Genomic DNA, 17,274 nt, shown 5'->3' with positions numbered 1-17,274 from the left:
CCACGGGCTCCATGTCTTGTCATGTTATTCTCCACATATGTCCTAGCCAGCTCCATTTTTGTTCCATAACTTCCTATCCTATTGGTTTCTGTTTCATCCTCTTTCAGAGCTCCTCGTTTGTGATTTTTTTCTGGCCACCTGGTATTGAGCATTTGTCTAAGGCAGCTGTTGATGAAAAGTTGGAATTTTGATAGAAAGGTCAAAATAAGTCTCCAAGTTTCAACACCGCTTCGTAAGACCAGCTTTACAATTGTATTAAATATCTGAAGTTTAGTTTGGAAGGCAAGATTTCAGTTTTTCCAGGTTGGCTTTAGAGTTACAAAACATGTCTGGCTTTTGCTATTCCGGCTTTAATGTCATCTGTTCCTCCTGTTGTACTTTCAGTGCTACCAAGATATGTGAAACATCAGAACTTTTTTATGTCAGTCCCAGAAAGGGTTATTAGTGTGTCTTCTTATGTGTTGATTCTCATGGTTTTAGTTTTCGCTGTGTTGATCTTCAAGCCTGCTAACTGTGCATAGGCCTGGAGATAATGCATTGTGGGTTGCATCTTTCTAATGTCATGGGATAGCAAGTTGATGTCCTCTACAAAGTCAAGGTCCTTGAACTTCTGTGTGACAATCCATTGCATAGGCGCCGACTCCATGGGTGCTCCAGGGCTGGAGCACTCATGGGGAAAAATTGGTGGGTGCTCTGCACCCGCCAGCAGCCAAGCTCCCCTCCCAGCCCCTCTGCCTCACCTCACCTCCGCCTCCTCCCCTGAGTTCACTGCGTCCCCGCTTCTTCCCCTAGCTCCCAGTGCTTGCCGCCGCAAAACAAGCTCGGGGAGGAGCGGAAACGCGGCTCGCCCAGGGGAGGAAGCATGGAAGAGGCGGGAATTTGGGGAAGGGGTTGGAATGGGGGCGGGGCAGGGGTGGAGGCAGGGCAGGGCCTGGAGCACCCACCGGCGCCAGCAGAGCTTGGCGCCTATGCTCCATTGCATGCCCCTTGGTTGTTCTGTAGTCTTTCTCATTACCCAACCCACTACGAGTAAAAAGATTGCGGGTGCCATAAGACATCTTTTTCTGATGCCCATAGTAACCTCGAATGACTGAGTCAGTTATGTATTACTTGACTCGTCATATTTTCATAAAAGCTCCTAATGAAAATTTCTGAGGATTCCATTGTAGCATAGTAACTTCCATAACCCTGTTCTATCCACTGTATCCATGGTTTTTGGAAATCCATACACTTCATATAAAGTGGTGACTGCCATTTGATTGACAGTTCTGTGGTGATCCGTAGTGTTTATTATGATTAAATTACTAGTTTTGGGTTGTGGGTTTTGTAACGGGTGAAGGCCTGTCAGAGTTCTGTGCTTCTCCCTCCCTCCTTCCTCCCCATCTGTAGTGTTCTCTGTGCTTGAGTGGGGTTGTCTGTACCGTTGTTCCTGGCATTAGTAGCCAGGCTTGCATAGGAGTGGAGTGTGTTTAGGGTTTGGGGCTGGAGTGTGCGGTGCTTTGACTGAGGTGGTAGTCAATGCACAGGACACTGTGTGCTTCCGATAGCAGAGGGAATTTTTCTAGGTCTGTTCAGCTGCCGTTGGTTGGGGAAGTTCTTTTGCATGCCTACCGCGGGGCTTGCTGGGCGTTTGTCTGACAGGGGTGTAGTCTGCCTTACAGCTGAACCCAAGCATGCGGCCTGGTCTCTCCTGGGGGGCTGGTGACTAGACTGAGCAGGAGTTTTCTTGGGGAGTTGTGTTGGTGTCATGTTTATTTGTAGCATGGCAGGAAGCAGGGCAGAGGGGATGTGCAATGCACAGTGTGCCTGGGATGCGCCCCAGTAACTAACACTGCAGTCTGAGCAGGACAGGCCCAGTGAAACAACAGATACTAAGTCTGTGACTTTACTCAGCAAATGAAGCATTTTCTGTTCCCTCCAGCCATACCTTAACCCCTTCCCTGCTAGGCTACATGGAAAAATGTACACACGCCATTCCAGAAATTGATAAAGAACCATGTAGAATGGGAGAGGGGAGGAGAGTGTGTGTGGGAGAGCAGAGGAGAGAGGCTGTCCCATGGGCTGTGATTAACCCTTCATTTCCCTATTTCAGTTCTGCCAGAGCCAAGGCATCGAGTACCTGACGGGCAGAGTGTGGATTGGCCTGTGGCTCATTGTCTTCATCTTCATCATTGTGGCAGCTGAAGGCAGCTTCCTGGTGCGATACATCTCGCCCTTCACACAGGAGATCTTTGCCTTCCTCATCTCCCTCATCTTCATCTACGAAACCTTCTATAAACTCTACAAGGTGAACCGTCCCCAGGGAGAGATGCTACAGAGTGTCTGCCCAGCTGTCTGATCTAGGCACCTGCCACCATAGTGGCCACGTGCCTCCCACAGTTGATAGAGAGAACAATAGCAACAGCATCTCTGATGCAGGGCCAGAGTGCCGTAGCATTTCTGACTGGGCCTGTGGAACAATTCTTTGCCACCCCTCAAGTCCCCAAACATGAGTGCCCCCTGTGACCGCATTGCTGTGCACAGGTCTTTGCGGGGAGCGTAGAGGGACACACCCCAAACCTTCTCTCCCTTCCCCTGCAGCAGTACCTGGACGCATAACTAGTTTTTTCTTTTCTTTCTTCCTCTAATCTCACGGGTAGATTGTGAGATGAGCTGTTTGGGGATGTGCCGTGATGGGCTTGGCAACACACAGTGCTGAGCTCACACTTGAATGTCCTCCCCCGTCCCTCTGCACAGGTTGGTGACTGCACCCTCTGCTTGTCTCCCCTGTCCAGGTGTTTGCAGAGCATCCTTTGCTGAAGTTTTACCCGCCGAGTTTGCAGAGTGGCTTGAATGCCAGCACGCTCTCTGTTGATGCCATGTCTCTGGGAACCAGGATGCAGCCCAATACTGCCCTCCTCTCACTTATCCTCATGCTGGGCACCTTCTTCATCGCTTTCTTTATGCGCAAGTTCAAGAACAGCCGTTTCTTAGGAGGCAAGGTAAGCTGCTGAGCTGTGTCCCAACGGCCCAATCCTGTGGCCCTTTCATCCGATGAAGTGAGCTGTAGCTCACGAAAGCTTATGCTCAAATAAATTGGTTAGTCTCTAAGGTGCCACAAGTCCTCCTTTTCTTCATCCACCATGCATCCCTTCTGGCTGCACACTTTTGCCCTCTGTGGCACCAGCATTATCTATTCCAGCATGTCTGAACCTGGCACCCTGTCCTGGCTCATGTGGTCTTACCAGGCCTGTGTGGGCAAAGGGCTGTTTATGCTGATAGGAAGCTGCCTGAAGAGAGAGCTGGCACCCCGGTGTGTTGTCTCTCTCCAGGTGAGTCTGGTGCCATTGGGGACCGCCCCCGTAAAATAAACACCAACAGTCCTCTGAATGCCATTGGAGAGGGCAGGCTCCCTTGGCACAAGGCCAAGGCCATAGATAAGACCTGGCTGCTGCTCACACTTATCTGTCCTACACACATCTGCCCCAGGATATCTTTAGATGGAGGGATCCAGCAGCCCAAACACTGCTTGGGCCTAAACACTTCAGGCCCTCAGCAAGGCTTCTCTGGCTGAATCTGGAGTCAAGGGTCTGCTAAACTGGAGCTTTACAGCCATAGGGACTGGTGGGTGTATGAGTCTCCATAGGTCAGGCTAATCCTAGGGGACTGGACTCCAGTGTGTGTCAGAATGACCTGGCATGGAAGGAGGGATAAACTTAATTTTAGTTCTCTCTGTGATCCGTCTGTCTGCCCGTCTGAGGCACTAATACAGCACTCAGTGCCTTGGGACCTGAGTGCTTTCCTAAGGCACTTCCAGCTAGAATGTGCCTGGTGAATGCTGGCTTCCCACACAGTCTCCCAGGGCCAGATGGTGTCTGGAGCAGCCCAGATACCTGAATGTGGCTAGAGAGCAGCTGGGGCCCAAGCAGGGAGAAAAGCAGCCCAGTGCGGTCAGGGAGTGACCAGAGCTCCTGTTTCCTCTGTTCACTAGCAGCATTCACATTTGTAGTGGGCATCTTGCCTGTCCTTTGGATGGGATGGATCGTCAGCCTGTCTCAGGGCTCTGTACAGTGCCTGGCATTGTAGCAGCGTCTAAGAGCTTGGCCTGCGCATTCCCACTGAAATGTGTTTGCTTTGCAGGCTCGACGGATCATTGGAGACTTTGGAATCCCCATCTCGATCCTGGTCATGGTCTTGGTGGATTACACCATCACAGACACGTACACACAGGTAGGTGCTGGCGTTCCCATCAAGCCTGGACACCAGCCCAGCATGGTTGGGACTACTGATTGTTCCATTCATTGTGCTTGTGTAACTAGATGTTTTTGTGTTTCCCACTTTCTCGGTCAATACGGTGCAAACCAAAGAGAGATTTTTGTGCACATACTTCTGCGAATCATAGCTGTGGGAGCAGCCCCGGGAGGCACTGAGTCCTACCAAGATGTGGGTCAGAGCCATAAGGGACTGAGGGTTCCTGTGACACCAAGAGCCAGATCAGAGTTGTGCAGGTTTGAGGGTCTGCGTGTTACCGAGAGCTGGATTAGAAATGTGTACAACTGAGGTCTGTGAAATCTAAATAGGAGAAGGGAGGTGGTATTCCCTCTGAATTCAGCATTATGAAACCCATTACTGGAGGCTGTGTCCAGTTTTGGTGCCCGCACTTCAGAAGGGATACTGAGTATCTGGAAGGGGCTCAGAGACAGTTTGAGATCTGGAAAACCTGCTTCGCAGTGAGACTAAGGAGCTCATTGTATTTCGTGTATCCAAGAGGAGTGAGGAGGTGACTCGATCACTGTCTGTAAATACCTTCCGGGGGGATGAGGTGGAGGGAGATTTCTGGCTTGTCTACATAGTACATTAGTCTTCCCCGAGGATGTAAAATTCTAATGCACACTAACGTGTTGTGGACTAACTGTCCTGTGTGGACCCTGTTGGTGTGCACTAAAAGTTCCCTTGTGCGCATTAATGTAGTATTGTTTGAAATGGGAACTTTTAGTCCACACCAGCAAAGTCCCGCTGAGCCACTTAGTACATGAAACCCTGGTTGCATCCCTGCCTCAGTTTCCCTTAACATGCTTTCAAGAAGTCCAATGAGGCTTATATATATCAAACTGTGCCTCTTCAGGGGTCTAGTTTATTAAATTCAAAATGGTGAAATGTGCTACACAAATGAGCCTCCAAGATGGGGGGAGAGAAGGAAGAAGGGGTCCAAATTAACCTTAGTCTATCAACTCCACTTATGTCCCTCATCTACCTCCATCCAGGCTCCTTACCTATGAAGAGCTCTTGACCCAGGATCCTCTTCTGGAGTCAGAATCTCTGGGGAAGGGTCCCCACAGAGCTCAAACCAAGGCAGCTATTGGCATATAATTCCTCTGTGATCTGCAGCTCCTGGTGAGGTCCTCTCACTGGGACCAAGTTCTGCTAGGGCTTGGCATTCACAGCTCTTCCCTTTCAAAGCTTCTTCTTCAGGTCCCTCTCTTGCTGAGCTCCGCGCTGACCCCCGAGAAGAGCTCTGCTTAGGACCTCTCTATCTCTCTGCTCCACTCCCTGTCTGAGCCCTCATGACCCTGGCTAAGGCCTGGGTGCTCCTTACCTAATGAACTGCCATCCAGCTGGGTCAGCTCATTCTCCTTAGTGGAGCCTGTCACAGGCAGGCTGGGTACTTGCCCCCTCCAGAGCCAGCCCCCAGGACAGTGTGCGACACACTAGTGCTCAGTAGAATTGAGACTCCTGAACCAGACAGACAAGCCCTGAGAGCCAAGGCTCTTTAACCCAGCAGACAGAGGCAGAGTGACACCCAGCGGCTGGGAGCTGAAGTGAGACAAACGCAGACTAGAAATACGGCACTGATGTTTAACGGGGAGGGGAACCATCCACCGGAACAGGCCACCCAGAGATGTGGTGGCTTCTCCATCACCGGGAGTCTTCATATCAAGCTCAGGCACTTCCTTCGATAACCTCCACCCCTGCTCAACCGCAGCTGATGGGCTGGATGCAGTAAGGGAGGGATGAGGGTCTCTGGCATGGGCTATGCAGGAGTTCAGAATGCGGGGATGATAATGGCCCCTTCTGGATTTAACATGTGCAATACCAAGGGCCAGGTCAGAGCCGTGCGGGGCTGAGGATCCCTGTGGTACCGAGAGCCATGTCAGAGGCATAGGAGGCTGAGGATCCCTGCGGTACCGAGAGCCATATCAGAGCCATAGGGAGCTGAGGATCCCAGCGGTACCGAGAGCCATATCAGAGCCATAGGGAGCTGAGACTCCCAGCGGTACCGAGAGCCTTGTCGGAGCGATACGGGGCCGAGGATCCCTGCGGTATCCAGAGCCATGTTGGAGCCACAGGGGGCTGAGACTCCCTGTGGTGCCGAGTGCCAGGTCGGAGCCACAGGGGGCTGAGACTCCCTGTGGTGCCGAGTGCCAGGTCGGAGCCACAGGGGGCTGAGACTCCCTGTGGTGCCGAGTGCCAGGTCGGAGCCACAGGGGGCTGAGACTCCCTGTGGTGCCGAGTGCCAGGTCGGAGCCACAGGGGGCTGAGACTCCCTGTGGTGCCGAGTGCCAGGTCGGAGCCACAGGGGGCTGACGATCCCAGCGGTGCCGAGTGCCAGGTCGGAGCCACAGGGGGCTGACGATCCCAGCGGTGCCGAGTGCCAGGTCGGAGCCACAGGGGGCTGACGATCCCAGCGGTGCCGAGTGCCAGGTCGGAGCCACAGGGGGCTGAGGATCCCTGCGGTACCGAGAGCCATGTCGAAGCCATAGGGGGCTGAGGATCCCAGCGGTACCTAGAGCCATGTCAGAGCCATAGGGGGCTGAGGATCCCTGCGGTACCGAGAGCCATATCAGAGCCATAGGGGGCTGAGGATCCCAGCGGTATCGAGAGCCATAGGGGGCTGAAGATACCTGTGGTACCGAGAGCCATGTTGGAGCCATAGGGGGCTGAGGATCCCTGTGGTACCGAGAGCCATGTTGGAGCCATAGGGGACTGAGGATCCCAGCGGTTGCGAGTGCCAGGTCGGAGCCATAGGGGACTGAGGATCCCAGCGGTACCTAGAGCCATGTCAGAGCCATAGAGGGCTGAGGATCCCAGCGGTACCGAGAACCATGTCGGAGCCACAGGGGGCTGAGGATCCCTGTGGTACTGAGAGCCATGTAGGAGCCATAGGTGGCTGAGGATCCCAGCGGTACTGAGTGCAAGGTCGGAGCCATAGGTAGCTGAGGATCCCTGCGGTACCGAGAGCCATGTTGGAGCCATAGGGGGCTGAGGATCCCAGTGGTTGCGAGTGCCAGGTCGGAGCCATAGGGGGCTGAGGATCCCTGTGGTACCGAGAGCCATGTCAAAGCCATAGGGGACTGAGGATCCCAGTGGTACCTAGAGCCATGTCAGAGCCATGAGGGCTGAGGATCCCAGCGGTACCGAGAGCCTTGTCGGGGCGATACGGGGCTGAGGATCCCTGTGGTACCGAGAACCATGTCGGAGCCACAGGGGGCTGAGGATCCCTGTGGTACTGAGAGCCATGTAGGAGCCATAGGTGGCTGAGGATCCCAGCGGTACTGAGTGCAAGGTCGGAGCCATAGGTAGCTGAGGATCCCTGCGGTACTGAGAGCCATGTTGGAGCCATAGGGGGCTGAGGATCCTTGCGGTACCCAGAGCCAGATCAGAGCCGTAGGGGGCTGAGGATCCTTGTGGTACCGAGAGCCATGTTAGAGCCATAGGGGACTGAGGATCCCAGCGGTACCTAGAACCATGTCAGAGCCATAGAGGGCTGAGGATCCCAGCGGTATTGAGTGCCAGGTCAGAGCCATAGGGGGCTGGTGATCCCTGTGGTACCGAGAGCCATGTCAGAGCCATAGGGGACTGAGGATCCCAGCGGTACCGAGAGCCTTGTCGGAGCGATACGGGGCCGAGGATCCCTGTGGTACCGAGAACCATGTCGGAGCCACAGGGGGCTGAGGATCCCTGTGGTACTGAGAGCCATGTAGGAGCCATAGGTGGCTGAGGATCCCAGCGGTACCGAGTGCAAGGTCGGAGCCATAGGTAGCTGAGGATCCCTGCGGTACTGAGAGCCATGTCGGAGCGATAGGGGGCTGAGGATCCCTGCGGTATCCAGAGCCACGTCAGAGCCATAGGGAGCTGAGACACCCTGTGGTACCGGGAGCCACGTCGGAGCCATAGGTGGCTGAGGATCCCTGCGATACTGAGAGCCATGTCGGAGCCATAGGTGGCTGAGGGTCCCAGAGGTACTGAGAGCCAGGTCGGAGCCACAGGGGGCTGAGACTCCCAGCGGTACCGAGTGCCAGGTTGGAGCCATAGGGGGCTGAGGATCCCAGCGGTACCAAGAGCCATATCAGAGCCATAGGGAGCTGAGGATCCCAGCGGTACTGAGAGCCATATCAGAGCCATAGGGAGCTGAGACTCCCTGCGGTACCCAGAGCCATGTTGGAGCCATAGGAGGCTGAGGATCCCTGTGGTACCGAGAGCCATGTTGGAGCCATAGGAGGCTGAGGATCCCAGCGGTACCGAGTGCCAGGTCGGAGCCATAGGGGGCTGAGGATCCCTGTGGTACCGAGAGCCATGTTGGAGCCATAGGGGGCTGAGGATCCCTGTGGTGCCGAGAGCCATAGGGAGCTGAGGATTCCAGCGGTACCAAGTGCCATATCAGAGCCATAGGGAGCTGAGACTCCCTGTGGTACCGAGAGCCATGACTGAGCCATAGAGGGCTGAGGATCCCAGCGGTACCGAGTGCCAGGTCGGAGCCATAGGGGGCTGAGGATCCCTGTGGTACCGAGAGCCATGTCGGAGCCATAGGTGGCTGAGAATCCCAGCGGTACCGAGTGCCAGGTCGGAGCCATAGGGAGCTGAGGATCCCTGCGGTACCCAGAGCCAGATCAGAGCCATAGGGGGCTGAGGATCCCAGCGGTACTGAGAGCCAGGTCAGAGCCGTAGGGGGCTGAGGGGCTGAATGTCATTGAGTAAATGTTGTTTTTTTCCTGCTCTCACAGAAGTTGAATGTTCCCACTGGGCTGTCAGTCACGTCTCCCCAGAAGCGCGGCTGGTTCATTCACCCCCTGGGCAGCCGACAGGCCTTTCCCATGTGGATGATGTTTGCCTCAGCCATCCCTGCACTCCTGGTCTTCATCCTCATTTTCATGGAGACCCAGATCACCACGTGAGTACTGCTGCCTGCACCCACAGCTCCCTCATCCCACTGAGCTCTGAGCCAGTGCTTGGCAACTGTGCAGGGAGATGGACGAGGTGGGGGGTTCTCCTCATTGGGCTGGGCCCTGGACGTTCAGCCTCAGTCACAGGCTCGGGCTGCAGGATGCCCAGTCTGGACGTGAGGAGGCAGGGTTCTGCTCCCTGGGACTCTCCTGTCATGGATCTTCCTGCACAGCGACTGTGGCTGTGGGTTCCCCTCCCCTGCCAGGTGGAGTCTACATAGCCTGCGCCAGCCTCACCCAGGAAAGGAGCCTGTCCCTGGGCTTGGCAGAGAGGAGAATGGCCAGGAGCAGCGAAGAATATCCCCTTTTCCCCCACGTGCCAGGCTGGACTCTCCTCTGGCTGGCCGCTCGTTTTGCCAACTGCACCTCTGCAGCTCATGAGCAGTGCTCTCCGCTCCAAGGGCCACTGGGCACATGGTCTGCCCCAGGCACAGGCATGGGGGGACCTGGGGCTGAGCAGGCCTGGCGCCGACAGCAGGACCCTCCTCTCTCCCCAGCCTGATTGTCAGTAAGAAGGAGAGGAAGCTCCTGAAAGGCTCCGGTTTCCATCTGGACCTGCTGCTCATCGGTACCATGGGCGGCCTCTGCGCGCTGTTCGGGCTCCCTTGGCTGACTGCTGCCACCGTGCGCTCGGTCACCCACGTCAATGCCCTGACCGTCATGAGCAAGGCCATCGCTCCGGGGGAGAAGCCGAAGATCGAGGAGGTGAAGGAGCAGCGCGTGACAGGAGTTGCAATCGCTGTCCTCGTCGGTGAGCCCCAAGCTACTGAACCTGGGGGGCAGAGGTCATAGAATCATAGAGTTGGAAGGGACCTCTGGAGGCCATCTAGTCCAACCCCCTGCCCAGAGCAGGACCAATCCCAACTAAATCATCCCAGCCAGGGCTTTATCAAGCCTGACCTTAAAAACTTCTAAGGAAGGGGATTCCACCACCACCCTAGGTAACGCATTCCAGTGTTTCACCACCCTCCTAGTGAAAAAGTTTTTCCTAATATCCAACCAAAACCGCCCCCACTGCAACTTGAGACCATTACTCCTTGTCCTGTCATCTGCTATCACTGAGAATAGTCTAGATCCATCCTCTTTGGATCCACCTTTCAGGTAGTTAAAAGCAGCTATCAAATCCCCCCTCATTCTTCTCTTCTGCAGACTAAACAATCCCAGTTCCCTCAGCCTCTCCTCATAACTCATGTGTTCCAGTCCCCTAATCATTTTTGTTGCCCTTCGCTGGACGTTTTCCAATTTTTCCACATCCTTCTTGTAGTGTGGGGCCCAAAACTGGACACAGTACTCCAGATGAGGCCTCACCAATGTCGAATAGAGGGGAACGATCACGTCCCTCGATCTGCTGGCAATGCCCCTACTTATAGAGCCCAAAATGCCATTGGCCTTCTTGGCAACAAGGGCACACTGCTGACTCATATCCAGCTTCTCGTCCACTGTCACCCCTAGGTCCTTTTCTGCAGAACTGCTGCTGAGCCATTCGGTCCCTAGTCTGTAGCGGTACATGGGATTCTTCCGTCCTAAGTGCAGGACTCTTCACTTGTCCTTGTTAACCTCATCAGATTTCTTTTGGCCCAATCCTCTCATTTGTCTAGGTCCCTCTGTATCCTATCCCTATCCTCCAGCATATCTACCACTCCTCCCAGTTTAGTGTCATCTGCAAACTTGCTGAGGGTGCAATCCACACCATCCTCCAGATCATTAATGAAGATATTGAACAAAACCGGCCCCAGGACTGACCCTTGGGGCACTCCGCTAGATACCGGCTGCCAACTAGACATGGAGCCATTGATCACTACCCGTTGAGCCCGACAATCTAGCCAACTTTCTACCCACCTTGTAGTGCATCCATCCAGCCCATACTTCTTTAACTTGCTGACAAGAATACGGTGGGAGACCATGTCAAAGCTTTGCTAAAGTCGAGGAATAACACGTCCACTGCTTTCCCTTCATCCACAGAACCAGTTATCTCATCATAGAAGGCAATTAGATTAGTCAGGCATGACTTTCCCATGCTGACTGTTCCTGATCACTTTCCTCTCGTCTAAGTGCTTCAGAATTGATTCCTTGAGGACATACTCCATGATTTTTCTGGGGACTGAGGTGAGGCTGACCGGCCTGTAGTTCCCAGGATCCTCCTTCTTCCCTTTTTAAAGATGGGCACTACATTAGCCTTTTTCCAATCTTCCGGGACTTCCCCTGATCGCCATGAGTTTTCAAAGATAATGGCCAATGGCTCTGCAATCACATCCGCCAATTCCTTTAGCACTCTCGGTCATCCAGGGGTAGGGTTAGCAGCACCCCCATGGCCAGCGGCCCTACTCCGCCCCCCCAACCAGCGTGGTGGGACTCCTGCCAAGACCTTTTCCACAGAGCTTGTCCAGCTCTGGGAGAACACTTCATCGCGTTCTCTGGGGTCCAAAACGCTCGACCTACTCTGTACCTCACCTCTGTGTTCCTAGCTCATCTTGTCTGTTGTTAGTAAAGGGTTCCTGGCTGTTCTCCCTCCTGTCTCAGCTGGCTCAGACATTCTGTCCCTTTCAACCTAATGGTCTATACACCTCTCAAATTCTATCCTCCAAGAAATGAGGCTTCCCTCCAGGTGGTAATTACTCATGTCAGGCCAGCTTAGTTACACAGCACCCCTACCTCATGGCCAGCACCCCGTTCTGCCCCCAAAACCAGCGCCCTTACCCTGTCACAGCCAGCATCCCTGGCCTGTCCCCAAACCAGCACTCCTACCTCGTGGTCAGCATCCTACCCTGCCCCCAACAACCAGCACCCCACCCCGCTCCTTGTGGCGAGCACCTCTGCCCTGGCCCCAAAACCATTCCTGCTACTTTGCAGTCATCGACCTTACCTAGCATGTACAACCAGTGCCCCACCCATTCCCCACAGCTAGTGCCCCTACCCTGCCCCCCACGGCCAGCACCTCTACCTCACATCCAGTGCCCGTCCCTGCCCCCACAATTAGTGCACAACCCTGCTCCCCACAGCCAGCGCCCCAGCTCTGGCCCCAACAGCTCCCCATGGCCAGTGCCCCAACCCTCCCTGGACAACTTTCCACGGCCAGCGCCCCAGCTGCTCCCCACAGCCAGTGCCCCTCCCTGCCCCCACAACTAGTGCCCGACCTGCTCCCCATGGCCAGCGCCCCAGCCCTGCCCCCGACTGCTCCCACGGCCCCAGCCCTTTCCCTGACACCTCCACATGGCCAGCGCCTTAGCCCGGCCCCAGCCCTGCACCTGTCAGCTCCCCACAGCCCCTGCCCCAGCCTTGTCCCCGACAGCTCCCCATGACCAGCGCCCCAGCCCTGCACCTGTCAGCTCCCCACAGTCCCCGCCATAGCCCTGCCCCCGACATCTCCCCATGGCCAGCACATTAGCCCTGCCCCAGCCCTGCCCCTGACAGCTCCATAGAGCCCCCACCCCATCCTGCTCTCCACAGCTCCCCCAGCTGGGGACTCCTGACAGTGACTGCGCCTACTCTGTACCATGTGGCAGCTAGAGAGACGCAGGCGGTGTCAGGACAATGGTCCATTTGCAGCAGGCATGCAGCTGGGGAGGCTGCAGGTAAGTGATGCCCTCAGCTCTGTCCTTGCAGGCTTGTCCATTGTGATGGGCAACATGCTGCGCCGGATCCCCCTGGCCGTGCTCTTCGGGATCTTCCTCTACATGGGGGTCACGTCTCTCACCGGCATCCAGCTCTACGAGCGTCTCCTCCTCATCTTCATGCCATCCAAGCACCACCCGGATCACGTCTATGTCATCAAGGTGAGTGAGCAGGGGCTGTTCGGGGAGCTGGGGCTAGGACATGGGGGTGGCTGATGGGTGGGAGATGTAAGAGAGGAACTATCCGTGAACTGTCTGGAGAGGCTGAGCGTTCAGTGGGTCTGTGTTGTAGGTGGGGAGCTGGGGGTGGGTGGATGGGGCTACATGCAAGATGGAGGGGCTGAGCATTCAGTGGGGCCATGCTGTTGATGGGGATCTGGGGCTGAGTGTTCACGGGGGCCGTGCTGTTGACGGGGTGATGCATGGGCTGGAGGCGCCAAGCATTCAGTGGGGCCATGCTGTAGACGGGGCGATGCGCAGGCTGGAGGGGCTGAGCTTTCAGTGGGGCCGTGCTGTAGACGGGGAGCTGGGGCCAAGCGTTCAGTGGGGCCGTGCTGTAGATGGGGAGCTGGGGCCGAGCGTTCAGTGGGGCCGTGCTGTAGGCGGGGAGCTGGCTCTGGGTGGATGGGGTGACACACGGGCTGGAGGGGCTGAGCATTCAGTGGGTCTGTGCTGTAGATGGGGTGATGCGCGGGCTGGAGGAGCTGAGCATTCAGTGGGTCTGTGCTGTAGACGGGGCGATGCGCAGGCTGGAGGGGCTGAGCTTTCAGTGGGGCCGTGCTGTAGACAGGCACTGGGGCCGAGCATTCAGTGGGGCCATGCTGTAGGCGGGGAGCTGGCTATGAGTGGATGGGGTGACGCATGGGCTGGAGGGGCTGAGCATTCAGTGGGGCTGTGCTGTAGGTGGGGAGCCAGCTGTGAGTGGATGGGGCAACGCACAGGCTGGAGTGGGAGGTGGCTTATGTCCCTGAGGGATGGTGCGTTGCTAGGCTGGACTTGTGTCCCCAGGTGAAGACCTGGAGAATGAACCTCTTCACCTGCATTCAGCTGGCCTGCATCGTGGTGCTCTGGGTGGTGAAATCAACAGTGGCCTCGTTAGCTTTCCCCTTTGTCCTGATTATGACGGTGCCCTTACGACGCTTCCTGCTGCCCCGCTTCTTTCAGGACCGGGAGCTCAAAGCCGTAAGCAGCTCTGTGTGACAGCATCCATCTCCCCAGGGCTGGGCTGTCTTCAGTTCGCTCAGGCAGCTGGCATGTGGGGCACTGCCTGCTCAGAGGGGCTGGGAGCTTTCTCCAGCTTCTTGTGGGTGGTGATTTATCTGGTCCCAGCACTTTCAAACAGAGCCAGGGGCTCTTGCCCCAGTGAGCTCACAGCCTGGGGTGTGGGAAGGGCACAGATGCCAAGCAGAAGCCTGGAACGGGGGCTCCCTGCTCCATCTCCCTCTTCATGGTCAGGGCTGCTGGATCTGGTGAGGTTGGTCTGGTGCTATCTGGCCTTCCCCTCTCTGGATATGGCTGGGACAGCCCAGCCAATACACCCAGTTCCCTGGACCTTGGTATTGTCAAAAGCAGGGCTCTCTAGACTGAGAGCCTAGGGGCCGGGGCCTCTTTCCATCTTCTGTGGGTGGCGTCCAGGGTCCTCATCACAGAGAAGAGCCTGCATCAACAGCTGGAGGTGTGGAGGAGCTTCGCTGCCTTCCCTAGGGCAGCTGCTGCCTAGCAGAGGGGCCAGCACCATGAGCACTGAAGCTGCCAGGGGAAGGGGAATGGCCGGGGAAGGACACCAGCCAGAGAGTGGGGAGGGAGGAATGGGTCGCACGGGAGGGGAAGGAGACAACGAGAGTGTCCTGCGACATAATGAGCAAAGCGCTCGATACCAACATCCCCCCAGCGGGGTGAGTTAGGGCCCTGGCTCCTGCTCCTGGGCTGGTGTCTGAATTTGGTGGGATGGCTACCAGGAGCCCCGTTCTGGTCGCTGCCATGCCACTGCCCAGCTTCTATCTCTGCCCACAGCTGGACTCGGAGGACGCAGAGCCGAACTTTGACGAAGATGGCCAGGACGAGTACAATGAGATGCACATGCCTGTGTGAGCGGCTCCACCCCCTCCCTGTGGAAAGCTGCTCGTTCCCACGCATTCTCCCTGGCTAAGGACCAATCAGAATGGCTTTGAACTTACTACACGTCAGATGTTTTCCTGTCTGGACCAAAGAGCAGCTGTGTCGGAACCCTGGAGGGAGGTGGGCAGGGTCGTTCCCGCCCCCACCTGCACAGTGGAAGCGTGAGCTTGTCTCCACCTGGACCCAGCGGGAGACACTTCTCACATCCAGAGTCTCTGTAGGGGCCTACACTCCCTTTGGTCATGGGTCTCCCTCACTGGAGACTGGGGCTGCATTGGTATGTGGGTTAGCAAAGGGGGGCCATGCAGCTGGGAGCCGCCACCTCCCATCCACTCACCACAGAGCTCTGGTTCCTCCAAATGCCAGCCCAAACTCCATGTTCCATGGAGTCTGAGGGAGGCATGGGCCCCACACAGAGTCCCAGTCTCGGTGCCCGGCCGGACTCTGCCTTCGCAGGGCAAGACTCGTCTGCTCTGCCGCCCCCAGCTGGGCTGCCCAGCTGCCTTAGGGGGCACACAAGTGGGCTCCTTGCACGACTCCCTGTCATGGGCTACTTTGCACCTCAGACTGCCCTGCCTGGTTTCTAACAGAGCTTCTGTGCCATCCTGGGCTGTGCCTATACAGCGGGGCCAGGATTAGGGCAACTCAGGAGCCTGTGTCCAGTCTGCCCCAAGCTCTCTGTGTCCCAGCTGCAGGCGGTTTCCCTGTGGATAGGCAGGGGCTTCAGCTCTTGAGCTTCAAGGAGTTCAAATCCCATCCCCCTGCCTGTCCGAGTCCCTTCCTGGTGCCTGCCCTCCCTGCTGATCGCTCCAAGTTGTATTTCTGGGGTGGAGGGGTCTGAGGTCATGGGCAGTCCCACAGTAACCAGCTGTGATGTGTGTTAAGGATTGTGATGTCTGCAAGGGAAGGAGCGGCAGGAGGAGGGGCCTCCTAGAGCAGGCAGGGCTGAGAGGGCTTCCAGAGGAAGTGTCTCCCACTGAGCATGCGGCGGGGTTGTAGCCATGTCAGTCCCAGGATATTAGAGACACAAGGTGCAGGAAGGAACTTTTATGGGACCAACTTCAGCTGGTGAGAGAGCAGCTCAGGAGCTTACACAGAGCTCTTCTTCCGGTCGAAAGCTCCTTTCTCACCAACAGGGGCAGATCTCATAAAAGATGTTCCCTCCCCTACCTTGTCTCCCACTACATGGCATTTTGCCCACATGGGCTGCAGCCAGCAGCAGGCATCCACAGCACTGGTGTTGGGGTCACCAGGACACATAGCCTCCACCACAGTGACTGGGCCACCCATGCTCCTGGTGACTGGGTTGCTGTGGCTCCCCACCTCTCCTATTCCCATACCTGGGCCACCCACAGTGGCTGGAGCCAGAGCCCCTGGCACCCAGGCCTGTCCCTGGGCAACCCTGAATGTCTTCACACCTGGAATGCCCGAGGTCTCTCCAGACATCAGGGTCTGAAGCCTCAAGTGGGTTACTGCCTGGGCCCTTTAGAGCCCAGCTCTGCTGAGGAGATCACCAGCGGTGCTCACGGCCTGTAGTAGGGTAACCTGGCAGCTGCCATGGAGCCCGAAGGTCACCAGTACCAACGCTCGGTGGGGCAGGAGGCCCTGATGTGACAAAGTCAGAGAAGGCAGGCGCCCCAGCCCCTCCACACAGGCATCAGAGGAAGGGGGGACCTTGTGGTGCAGGCGCTGGCCTGGGAGTCCGGCCTCCACCAGAACTTCCTGTGGGACCTCAGCAAATCCACTGACTCTCCCTGCCTCAGTTTCCTATCTGTGAAATGGGGCTGATCCTTCCCTACCTCACGCATGGGGGTGCTCATTATGGTGTGGGAGGCTCAGACACTATGGCCACAGGGCCACATGGATACCCAGCCAGGTGGAGGGGAGCCTTCAGAGCCAGGGTCCTGCTCCCGCCAGGCCACAGTCTGGCACATCAACAGCCCCTGTGATGCCAGTGAAGCCTCCTGGTTAGGAGATGTCTGTCTGTCTGTCTGTCTGTGGCTGCGTGTCCTGTCTCTGTGTAGTGTAGGAGGCCTGCTGTTGCTGCATCCCTGCCAGCCTGGCTGTGCATTGTGACTCCTCTATCTGTAGTGGAAATGGCTGCACCAATAAACCCTTCACAGGAACTGAACTTCCAAGTCTCTGTGCGTGCTGCAGCCCACAGGGGAGCGGCTGCTCCTCCATGGCAGCAAATCCGGGAGACCACTGGGGCTGCCTGATCATGTTTCCACACCATCCACCCCTCACCACCCATGGCCTGGAACCCCTGGAAGTGGCACTTAAGCCTAATGTCCACACAGAGCTGTGGGTGGGGGATGCCAGGGGACTGAATTCCTGCTCTGACC

The 17,274-nt window shown here is 56.5% G+C and overlaps 1 protein-coding gene across 6 annotated transcripts in view; it reads left to right on the top strand.

Annotated features, from left to right (window-relative positions):
- SLC4A3 (solute carrier family 4 member 3) overlaps positions 1-17,060 on the top strand; it is a 75,279-nt gene extending 58,219 nt beyond the window's left edge. For 5 of the 6 annotated variants that reach the window (XM_077829763.1, XM_077829760.1, XM_077829762.1 and 2 more), the window contains 8 exons: positions 2,093-2,287; positions 2,775-2,981; positions 4,120-4,209; positions 8,982-9,148; positions 9,698-9,951; positions 12,804-12,973; positions 13,820-13,993; positions 14,825-17,060. In XM_077829763.1, the coding sequence (XP_077685889.1) occupies positions 2,093-2,287; positions 2,775-2,981; positions 4,120-4,209; positions 8,982-9,148; positions 9,698-9,951; positions 12,804-12,973; positions 13,820-13,993; positions 14,825-14,902 (1,335 nt within the window). In that variant the 3' untranslated portion in view covers positions 14,903-17,060. Of the gene's footprint in view, positions 1-2,092; positions 2,288-2,774; positions 2,982-4,119; positions 4,210-8,981; positions 9,149-9,697; positions 9,952-11,162; positions 11,204-12,803; positions 12,974-13,819; positions 13,994-14,824 lie in introns of those variants that run through there. The other variant, XM_077829765.1, reaches the window with a different exon arrangement.
- Positions 17,061-17,274: the final 214 nt, after the last annotated feature.

Source organism: Eretmochelys imbricata, chromosome 11 (genome assembly GCF_965152235.1).
Source record: "Eretmochelys imbricata isolate rEreImb1 chromosome 11, rEreImb1.hap1, whole genome shotgun sequence".
Taxonomy (NCBI): Eukaryota; Metazoa; Chordata; order Testudines; family Cheloniidae; genus Eretmochelys; species Eretmochelys imbricata.
This window is presented reverse-complemented; position numbering and strand designations above follow the sequence as displayed.